Source organism: Mesoplodon bidens (genome assembly GCF_964165515.1).
Source record: "Mesoplodon bidens genome assembly, chromosome: 13".
In the NCBI taxonomy this organism is placed as follows: domain Eukaryota; kingdom Metazoa; phylum Chordata; class Mammalia; order Artiodactyla; family Ziphiidae; genus Mesoplodon; species Mesoplodon bidens.
The window spans coordinates 30,825,675-30,837,717 of NC_138169.1; the positions used below are offsets into that span (position 1 = coordinate 30,825,675).

The 12,043-nt window shown below is 38.7% G+C and overlaps 1 protein-coding gene across 4 annotated transcripts in view; it reads right to left on the reverse strand.

The window, feature by feature from the left end:
* Positions 1–2,118: 2,118 nt before the first annotated feature.
* Positions 2,119–12,043, reverse strand: part of ANKRD12 (ankyrin repeat domain 12) — a 114,866-nt gene continuing 104,941 nt past the window's right edge. For 3 of the 4 annotated variants that reach the window (XM_081252216.1, XM_081252215.1, XM_081252218.1), the window contains 3 exons: positions 7,755–7,898; positions 5,599–5,694; positions 2,119–4,957 (listed from right to left, as the gene is read on the reverse strand). In XM_081252216.1, the coding sequence (XP_081108342.1) occupies positions 4,772–4,957; positions 5,599–5,694; positions 7,755–7,898 (426 nt within the window). In that variant the 3' untranslated portion in view covers positions 2,119–4,771. The remainder of the gene's footprint in view (positions 4,958–5,598; positions 5,695–7,754; positions 7,899–12,043) is intronic. The other variant, XM_081252217.1, reaches the window with a different exon arrangement.

The following is a 12,043-nucleotide window of genomic DNA, read 5'->3' on the forward strand; positions in this document are numbered from 1 at the left end:
TAAAATTTAATAAAGAAAAAAGCATTCTGAGATAGACGGTTGAAAAAATACTACTATAATTTATTTTAGCAAACACTGCTTACGTTAAGAATGTTTGCAATGACAGAATGTTTTGCCTCGAATCCTTGTCACTAAAACCTAAATGCATGGATATGCATACATTCCTTATAGTCTTATGGACGTTAAGACAGACCTACCTGACAAAGGGCTTGTGTGCAGAATAAGGACTTCCTACAAATCAATCAATAATAAAAAGACAACACAATGGAACATAAGCAAAACACCTGAGGACAGTTCACAAAATAAAATGTACAAATGGCTATTAAACATATTAAAAGATATGTTCAACCTCTTGAGTCATCAGAGAAATGCAAGTTAAAAGCACAGTAAGATACCACTACATATCCACCAAAACTGCTAAAATTGAAGACTGACAACACCAAAGACTGATGAGGATTCAGAGCAACTGGGCCTCTGATAGTTGGCAGTAGGAGTATAAAATGGTACAAGCCCTTTGGAGAACTGTCGGTTTCTGATGAAGTTAGACATACATCTATGCCCTATGATCTGGTGACTGTACTCCAAGGTATGGGCCCAAGCAATGAAAGAACGTGTTCACAAAAAAAGATTAGCATGTTTAGAGCAGTTTTATTCAGCCCCCAACTGGGAACAATCCAAATGTCTACCAACAAGAGTGAATAAACAGGCTTGTACAATATACTTCCACTCAGTAAGAAAAAGGAACACATGACTGACACATGAAACATGAATTTCGAAACCTTAAGTTGAAAGAAGGCAGACGCAAAACAAGTGTATACTGTTTGATTCCATATACATGAAGCTCAAGAACAAGTACAGGTAACCCATGGCGCCGGTAGTCAGCACAGCGGTGGCCTCTGGGGTGAAGTACTCTGCAAGGGGGCAGGAGGGAACTGCGGGGGGGGATGGAAATGTTTTGTATGCATCTGTCAGGACTTACCAAACTGCCTACTTAAGATGTGGGTATTTTTATTGGATACAAATTACACAATTAATAAAAACTGAGGAAAAAGGTACCACTCTTAAGCTGAGTGATGGGCACACAGGTGGTGTTTTTTACTCTATAGACATACGCTATATATGCCTCATTCTCTATTATCAACAGCAAAATTTCCTTTAAACGTCAATCTTTCCAGGGACGTCCCTGGCAGTCCAGCAGTTAAGACTCCAAGCTTCCTCTGCCGGGAGCACAGGATCGATCCCTGGTCGGGGGAACTAAGATCCTGCATGCCTCGCAGCATGGCCAAAAAAAAAAAAGAGGTCAATCCTTCCACATGTACTCTTCACTGTTTAAATGATAATACTTATAATTCTAACCTTTTGAGCCATTTGATTAATTAGGAATTATTTAAACTTTAAGGTTTGAAAAAGGATTTTTTTTTAAAAATTGTGGAAATGCTTTTATACAAGACATGACTACCTCATGAGTTTTAAAAAGTCAATTTCCCCTACATAAAATTTTTGGTTTTTATGTGTCAGAATATCAGAGATAGAATAAAAAATATTGCTAACTTTTTGGATAACTAAGAAAAATACATATTTAGCATTGCTCTATTTCTAGAATAACTCTATAATTCCTCAGTCTGTTAAAATGAGCTTTAGGGGATCTTTGCTTGAGATTTTTTTTTTTTTTTTGCGGTACGCGGGCCTCTCACCGTTGCGGCCTCTCCATCTGCGGAGCACAGGCTCCGGACGCGCAGGCTCAGCGGCCATGGCTCACGGGCCCAGCTGCTCCACGGCATGTGAGATCTCCCCGGACCGGGGCACGAACCCGTGTCCCCTGCATCGGCAGGCGGACTCTCAACCACTGTGCCACCAGGGAAGCCCTGTTTGAGATTTTTATAGTTAGGTCTGCAGCATGTCTAATAATTAAAATTCATTTTCGAGACCTCATTCCTGAATAGACTTGAGCTCAAAAGGCTAATTCTTCAGAGGTTGTTTCCCCAAAATGAGTATTTTGCAATTTTGCCTGCTGCCCAAGTAAACACTGGTGTTGGGCTTGGAGTCACGTGGGAGTGGAAAACAAAAAAAAAACACTTAACACATTTCACTCTTATTTTTTCTATAAAAATATAACTCTTTATTAAATAACATGCACAAATATCTAGTCATTTATTAAACAGATATGATTTAGAACAAGATTTAAAGAAATACAAATCCTTAGGTACAATTTAGTATCTTGTTCATGATATTTGAATAGTTAAAAAAAAATCACTGATTAAACTAACCATCCTTTATTTCTCTTTCAGAATCCTATATCTTTTTAGGCATATACCCCATTCCAAGTTTTTCCTAGCATTTTAGAGCTTCAGAATAATCTTTAATATCAAGAGCCCTTAACTTACTTAAAGTATAAATTCCCACGGAGAAGGCATTCACTTTTTTTTTTTTTTTAAGCTATTCCGATTAGCTTCGAATGAGTCACTTTACAAAGGGAATCTGCAGAAGCAGTATCATGGCAGACAGGCTCCAGCAACTTGAGGTACCACTGAAGAGGGTGAGAACTGTGGTTAGTACTAAAAAACTGGGATGACTAAAATATGCCAGATTTCTGCTTGCTTGGTTTTTCTCTTCTGCAGCTTGTTCTGTTTGGCCAAACAGTGCTTTTTTTTCCACCCCCCTTCTCTGGTTGAACCAACAGAACAAAATGCTGTATAAACTTAACCTTCTCATATTTTCTATGATTTCAATGCTCAATAATCTGTTTTTTTATTTTTAGGCAAAAGTATAAACAAAATTTGCATTAAGTTTTTCATATTAAAAAGTATTGCTTTTATAAATTAGTTTTTAATGTTCCCAGCCTTAATAAACTTAACTTCAACAAAACCAGTGCTTCAAAATCTACCCTGCCTTTCTTGGCCCCATTTATCCAATAAAAAAGGCCAAAATCTTTCATCTAAATTTCTAAAGACTACTACATCCAATCTTTATAATAAAGTCCTTGCACTGTGTATTTTTCACACGTGCTGCTTTATTGCGCATGCCAAGTACAGTATCAATTAAAATATAAACTGATGTAAAAATTCAAAAATCCCTAAGCTTAATATATACCTTTGCACTCAAAAACTTCAATTTTACATTATTTCCCACTAGCTGGGATTTCCAACTTGCAAGCTGAATTTAAATCACTTTATTCCTCCTATATTCTTTTCACTTTTCTCTATCAGAATAAAAAACACCCAGTATTATAATTCAAGAAAGTATTGTGGAAAGTTCTGTAAATTTCATCTCATATACTTATGATCAATTTTACATATAACCTATCTTCTTTCCAAAAATGTTTAGTAAGTTTAACAGCAGGTTTCAGATCTGAAATATTCCTGAATATTTAATTTACATCATGTTACAGGAGAAACTGGACTTTTTCTAAGTATATTGCTAATTATTTTATTAAAAACAGCATACCAAATCTTATTTTAATTATAAAATTTTGAAAATTATATGTTTTGCATCTTGATACAAGGAAGAAATACAACATATTAATCAATATTTCATAAACATTGCAGAAATCGATCAGAATATGCCCATTTCTTTTACCTATTTTGACTACCAAATATCTCTTTTTTGAGTACTCAGTTGTTATTTTAAAAGTGCAAAGGTTATTAAGCTTAGAACATTATATTTAAGCAATGTAAAAAAGTTTTACAATGATTTAACATGACCAATAAAATTTATTAAACATATTTACATATATTCACAGATTCTTTCATATTTGAGTATTAAAATAGACATTTACAATTTCAGAATTTTCATTCAAAGGCATTTTTTGGGGGAAGAGGAGAACAGGCTCTATTGTGAGATGAAAACAGAGCTGTTTCTTTGCATGACTAATTCTAAATAAAATGTCCAACATAGTAAGTCATAGGTACTATCCTGGGAGACTGGTATGAAACACCTTACACTACCGTCAGGCATTGCTATGGAGAGAATTAAATTATAGGAAGCATGCAGTATGGCTAAGTCACAGTCTCTGCAGTTCTGTGATGGAAACAAGCTAACTCAGACACGCATGCCTTAGTTAAAAGTCCTGCTACCTCAACACACTACCACTACACTCCATACCACACAAACTACAACTTTGGTCCTTAAACATTAGACAAAACAGTTGTACAATTGTTTCTTTGTATATGTTTTGACTACCAATCCCTTTGTATACATTTTGACCATTAATTACAAGATTTACATCTGCACAATATGTATAAAATAAGTTATTAAAAAGGAAGACAATATTAAAACTTTCAAAAAGAAAGCTGTACAATTAACTTACAGATATAATAAACTGAAGAAATTTTGTGCCAAGGTTTCCTTCCACATTAGAAACTATTTGGTAGGAATTGAGCCTTTTAGTTTGCTGATCTGTTTTAGTAGAACTTGACAGAACCTCCACACCCGTGGTCACCTCGTACATGGAGCACTAACAGCTTCCAGCGCCATTAGCAGATCCTCAGCTCCCTAAACATCTACCTTGTCTGCCAACGTGCTCCAATGCGATAGTCACCTTTCACCAATATAAATAATAGTTTTCAGTTAGAAACTGCTTGGATCTAAGATCCAAAATAATTCTTTTCATTTTTAATAAAATGACAGTGTTTACTACATCACCAACTTTAGCTGAACTTTACTAATAGCTGTGAAGGCATAATATCATATTTTTGTCAAAAGGCAGTATTCCATAGTATAATACTCTTAAGCCTCATTCATTTAAAACACCACCACCAGGAAGTCACGGCTGCTATATAGGAGTCAATTCAAAGTCATCATTCACATCAACAAGGGGAACGTAAAACTCCTGAATTTCATAAATGCTGATAGATTTATAGGTGGCAGGATCAAGTTCCTGGAGTTTGAGCTGCCATTCTAACCTCTGGACGGCATTTAAAGCTGCAGCTTCATGTTGTTGCCTCATTAAAAGACAGGTCTATTTAAAAGAAGAAAAGAATTCATTGATTATTTATCACAATTGCTTTGTTTAAAAATTAATCTCATGCATCGTTTCTTTAGCGTATAAGATCGATATACTAGGGTATGTGAAGCTTCTGAGTTACATGTCCATTTCTGGTTTACCCTGTCTGTATCCATATGCCAAATACTTATGGACCCACAACTTCACACTCATCTAACAGACTTTAATTTGAAACTGTTCTTTCAAGCAATAAAATTTCAAATTATCAGAAGAATCAAGAAAATCTAAGGAAAAGTGATTTTTGAAATGATTCAAACCAAATAATTTTCTTTACAGATTACTTGCAAAATACATTTCTTCTCTTCTTGTTCTCCCCTCTTTCACATGTTGGAACTATAATCAGACTCATACACTGGATAACAAATATGAAGATCTCCATTAGAAACCACTTTTTCTGTGGTAGCTGCACCATGTATATGAAATTGGACCTGAAAAAATGGGGGGTCTTTATCTTCCTTTATCTTCCAAAGTGCGACTGCATGAGGATTCACCACTAACCGGTCTTTCCTTTCCTAACCACTCCTCTCTAACACAGCTACAGTTTCTGTTTATGAAGGGGAAGTATCCAGTTAAAGTGAACTTCTAAACATACATACCTTTAATTTGTCAAATTTATCGTCCACATCTTGTAACCAAGACATGAATTGTCTTGCATTAAAACGATCCCTCACAGAAGTTTTACTGTCATCAGACTGAAAGAAAACATTAAAATTGTTGGATATTATAAAATAAAATAACCTACTTTAAAATCTATATGCCATTTTATCTTTTTATGGTATATTCTACTTTTAAAGGAATGATGAAAAGTATATTTCAAAGAAAGATAACATAATCTGAATATTTAAAAAATCTGATAAAGTATTTCCATACTGAGATTAGTTATTAGAATTATTAGGATGCTGGGTTTAGTTATTAATTAAATAGAATCCTACCAATCTGTGTCAAAAATGTCTCAGAAAGGCATGTCATATGAAGTATTACATGCCTGTGACTTCTTATCAAAGCATAATTGGTTATGAAATTAATTTTAATGTTATCGTTTACCACATGTAGGGAGAAAAAAATGTTAAGCTGGGAGACAGGCCTTTGGGGCTGACATTTCTTCCAGGACCAGTCCTTTGGAGTGCTCACAAAGAAATTCTATACCAGCTCTTAAGAATACCAGTTTTGGTATTCTTTTAAGATAGGCTATATTCAAACGTCAGCTTTGTATCTTACTGTGTAATCTCGAACTAATTACATACTTTCAATTTTCTATTCTGCGAAATCGGGTAAAAGCACCTCTTTTTTTTTTTTAACATCTTTATTGGAGTATAATTGCTTTAAAATGGTGTGTTAGTTTCTGCTTTATAACAAAGTGAATCAGTTATACATATACATATGTTCCCATATCTCTTCCCTCTTGCGTCTCCCTTCCTCCCACCCTCCCTATCCCACCCCTCCAGGCGGTCACAAAGCACGGAGCTGATCTCCCTGTGCTATGCGGCTGCTTCCCACTAGCTATCTACCTTACATTTGGTAGTGTATATATGTCCATGCCTCTCTCTCACTTTAAAAGCACCTCTTTTAATCTTGTTTGAGAAGTGAGAGTCACTAAGCCCTTGTTCTAACGCTTGGGCAATGGGAAGCAATGGGTCTGACAAACAACTGCTGCCGTTACTGCTGCCAAAGCTCTGACCACCAGCACCATCGAGGTGGCATCCAGGCAACACAATCACACTACTCACATTCTTAGCTGTTACCACTTCCTCCTTGGTCTTCAGGTAAGACCTTTTGACTATTTTAAATTTTATTATTGAACCTTTTTTATTATTACAAGTTTATTTTGCAAAGGAAGAGGCCTGATACGAGAATGGCTAAAGGATGGCCCAAGCCCCTACCCAAGGAAGCGGACTTGTTCCTTAGTCCCTCAGCAGCTATGCTCACCTGAACAAGCCTGCTCCTCAGTGGAGACACCGTCTACCAACTGTAAAGCCAGCCGTACAAGGGTGGGTAACAGGCCCACAGTCATCCTCAAGACGATGACTAAGTTCTTCTGCCCTTCAACTATTAGGTGGCTTGTAGCCTGATCCTTTTTAGTCTCTGATTTGGGGATCATTCTGAGGGTTTACTGGGAAAATTCACTTCTTTTCAGAAATTCTCTTTATAACCCATCTGGGGCTCCCCACCCCCCCTTTTTTTTCAGGTGAGAAAAATAAAGTCCAGAGAGAACTAAGTAACTTTCTCTGTAATATAATGCATATACTTTGTGTCTCTATAGTTTGTCTGATTTAAAACAGTATTTTCTAGTCTTTTTTGGTGATAATCCTTCACTGTCTGTGTTTATACTTTTATATTCTCTCTTATGACCAAAGAATTTCATTCTGGTTTATGAAGCACAAAAAAATTCTGACAACTGATGTCTAGTTCTGAATTCACGTAATTTATATGTGGCAGTAAACTCTTTTCAAGCCGTAGCTACAGTTTTCTACAGTTGTGTTAATTTATCCCAACAACATCTAAGATCCAAACAAAGCCTGGCCCTCTCTCAGCACTATCACGACCTGGGCTCCACCTGTCGCTCTTTCTAGCTTCCAGGAGCTTCCACTTTAGAAGCAACTTACAAGTTATCTATAAAAAGCACTTTAGGGTGAAAGAGTTGTTCTCTCCTTTGAGCTTTACTGATAGTTGAATTCATGTTTCTTCTGAGGACCCAGATTACCAAAGATGCCTGCTATCCTAAGAGCACTAAAGGCCATGGCTAGTCCTTTACCTGGGCGTCCAGTGGCACGCTGTACACTTCTGCATCCAGGAGAACAGTGCATGCGCTGAATGGCAGTGTCTGATTTGCCAGTGTTCTTGCAGCTCTGTAATGAACCCGAAGAACTTCCTGTTCATTGGATACAATGAGTTTTTCCTAGTTGAACAAAGAATTAAAAAAACAACAACAATTCTTCAACCACTTGTTCTTCAAATAAAAATAAAATCACTTAGGGCTTCCCTGGTGGTGCAGTGGTTAGGAATCCGCCTGCCAACGCAGGGGACACGGGTTCGAGCCCTGCTGTGGGAGGATCCCACATGCTGCAGAGCAACCAAGCCCATGCGCCACAACTGCTGAGCCTGTGCTCTGGAGCCCGCGAGCCACAACTGCTGAGCCCGAGTGCCACAACTACTGAAGCCTGCGCGCCTGGAGCCCGTGCTCTGCAGCAAGAGAGGCCACCCAATGAGAAGCCTGCACACCGCAACGAAGAGTAGCCCCCGCTCGCCGCAACTAGAGAAGCCCGTGCACAGCAACAAAGGCCCAACATAGCCAAAAATAAAAATAAATAAATAAATTTAAGAAAATAAATAAATAAAATAAAATCACTTGAAGTGCTAAAGAACTTCAATCTCAGAGCAGTTTTTCTTTCACAGTAAGCTTGAGAAATTTGAGAACTCCAAGAGTTCCAAAAGTATAAGCAAATTTCCTTTCCAAAATCAGCAGTCTCTTTTCAAAAATATCTTAAAATGTACAATGATGGCTTTTAGTATACAGTTGTCCCTTGGTATCTGCGGGGGATTGGTTCCAGGACCCCCCCAGATACCAAAATCCATGGATGCTCAAGTCCCTTATATAAAATGGCATAATATATGCATATAACCTACACACATACTCCCATATACTTTAAATCATCTCTAGATTACTTATGATACCTAATACAATGTAAATGCTGTGTAAATTTGCCAGCGTGTGGCAAATTCAAGTTTCTCTTTTTGGAACTTTCTGGGATATTGTTTCTTGAGTATTCTGATCCGTGGTTAGTTGAATCCATGGATGCGGAACCTGCAGATATGGAGGGCCAACTAAATTCACCAAGATGTTCAAACATCACCACTAATTCCAGAACATTTTCATCACCCCAAGAAGAAACCCCATGCCCATCAGCAGTCACTCTGCATTCCCCTACTTCCCCTGACAACAGCGACTCTACTTTCTGTTTCTATGGATTTACTTATGAACATTTCATACAGATGGAATCACATGGTAACTTGGTCTTTTGTGACTGGCTTCTTTCACATCACATGTCTTCAAGGTTCATCTGTATTGTAGCGTGTATCAGTACCTCATTCCTTTTTACCACATTTTCTTTATCCATTCATCAGTTGATGGTCTTTTGGGCTGTTTCTTCCTTTGGGCTATCATGAATGAAGTTGCTATGAACACTCATGCTCAATTTTTGTTTGAATGTATATGTTTATTTCTCCTGGGTAAATAACTAGGAGTGGGACTGCTGGATTATAATGGTAGTTTTATGCTTAACTTGCTGACGAACTGCCAAAATGTTTTCAACAGCAATTGTATCATTTTATGTTCTCCCCAGCAATGTATGGGGTTCCAGTGTTTTCACACCCTTGCCCATATATGTTATTGTCTGTCGTTTTTATTATATCCATACTAACTGTTCTGACGTGATACACCATTGTGGTGGCAGCTTCTCTTTTATAATGAATATTTCATAGCAACAAACACACTGTACACTAATGCTAACTACAGTTGACCCTTGAACAACGTGGGTTTGAACCGAGCAGGTCCACTTATACATGGGTATTTTTCAAATACGTATGACAGTCCTACACAATCCACGGCTGGCTGAACCCGTGGATGCAGAAATGTGGATATGGAGGGCTGATTCTAAAGTTATAAGTTAATTTTTGACTATGCGGGGGGTTGGTGCCCCTAACCCTCATGTTGTGCAAGAGTCAACTGTACTTGTAAACCTCTGACAAGCACAGTACAATCCTGCCTTAATGTGTTAAGTGGGATCCAAAACTTCCACTTATGTAATACACAGTCACTCTTTTGTAAGGTTAATGCCAATCTAGGCAATCCTCTGCATTTAGCAGATGGGAATTCCTGAGGTCCAGCTGTAGACCTTGGCCTGTCTGGAAGGCTGGGCTGGGAGAAGACTAAACATGTGGCTGGTCTCGTCCCCACCATGTTGTCTATTCACCCCTCAACTGACAAGAAATTTATCCTTCCCCCATTGGAGAATGCAGGCCACATTATATCCAAATATGCATTACTGTAGAGTTTTTCTGTATTTATAATTTAGTGAAAAGCTAAAGAGACAGTCCTATTTAATCTGCTATAAACTGTTATGTGATAAATGACACTCAAAAGAGAAGAGTTAAGTCCAATACTTATAATTTATGAATTTAAGTGCAAGTTTAAGGTGGGACTTTAAGTGATAAATATCCAAACACGTGGTCAGATACTAAGAAAAAATAGCTAGAAGAAAAAATACTTTCTAAAAAGTTGGCTGAGGACTTCCCTGGTGGCACAGTGGTTAAGGATCCACCTGCCAATGCAGGGGACACAGGTTCGAGCCCTGGTCCAGGAAGATCCCACATGCCGTGGAGCAACTAAGCCCGGGTGCCACAACTACTGAGCCTGCATGCCACAACTACTGAGCCCACGTGCCACAACTACTGAAGCCCGCGCGCCTGCGTGCCTAGAGCCCGTGCTCTGCAATAAGAGAAGCCACCGCAATGAGAAGCCCGCACACCACAACGAAGAGTAGCCCCTGCTCGCTGCAACTAGAGAAAGCCTGTGCACAGCAACAAAGACCCAACAACACAGCGCCCCCCCAAAAAAAAGTTGGTTGTAGTCCTGCAGTGATAAAGAGCAATAACCAAAAATCTTTTTCATCATACAAGAAAGAAATACATTAAAAAAAATCCATTTAGTTTATTTATTTATTTTTGGCTGCGTTGGGTCTTTGTTGCTGTGCGTGGGCTTTCTCTAGTTGCGGCGACTGGGGGCTACCCTTCGTTGCATTGCGTGGGCTTCTCACTGTGGTAGCTTCTCTTGTTGTGGAGCATGGGCTCTAGGAGCACGGGCTTCAGTAGTTGTGGCACACGGGCTCAGTAGTTGTGACTCGCAGGCTCTAGAGTGCAGGCTCAGTTGTTGTGGCACATGGGCTTAGTTGCTCTGAGGCATGTGGGATCTTCCCAGACCAAGGATCAAACCCGTGTCCCCTGCATTAGCAGGTGGATTCTTAACCACTGCGCCACCAGGGAAGTCCCAGAAATACATTTTTTAAGTCAGACCCCCTCCCCTAAGATAATTAACAGAGACATGTGGCTTAACTGATAGCCTACATATTCCACTTCAGATCATCATTCTTAATGCTGTGTCTTTGAACTTCTAGAGCAGAGCCTCTCAAACAATGTCTTCTGAGAATGGGCTATGCCTCTCCCAAAGTACTGCCTTCCTCTTAGTTCCTGGGGAGGCAGGTAGGATACGAGGTGGCTCTGAAGTCAGGGGCTCTTGGGGAGGCAGGTAAAGGGCCAGGGGCTCTGGTTGCAAGATTTGTTCATTCATTTAGCACAGTATGCAAATGTTATCATATTCTATGGGAAAAATGCCCTCAGAACAGAGGTTCTTAGCCTTTGGTCCACGTACTCCTAAGAAACCTCTGGACAGAATGAGGGGAAGGTCATCTGTGAACCTGAAAAATTACGTCTTTATTTTTGCTCACCTCCAACTGGCATTTCTTTCAATTATCAATGTAGGCCACAAACCACAGTGATGTCAGAAGTATTTGCAACTTTGTCATCCAGAGAAATCACAATTATTTTCAATTCCTGTTATAGTTGTTGCAAGTATTGCCCCCAAGTTTTTATACTAATTTCTTCTTTGAAATTCCAATAGTTATTAGACCTGCTACTGTATGACATGTGATGGCAGCTCTTCCATGTAGACACCTGTGCTACACGATACAGCTGGCCAACTACCAACCAGTTCTTCCCACTGTAGAACCAAATGGCAGAGTTATTTGTTCTCACACTGGTCAGACTTCTAAGCTGCTTTCTAGTTTTCTGTAATTCTAAATTGTTTGCTGGTGGATAAGTGGAAGGATGTGAGTCATTTTCACTATTAAAGTTCTGCAAATTACACAGTTCAAACGAGAATTCTAAACTGTCTGTAAGGCAGCACTGCTTTTGTAACATGGTTAGATGCATAGATGAATATATACCAGGTGACTTCGCACATGCCTGATGGCTGAAACAGCTATTGAT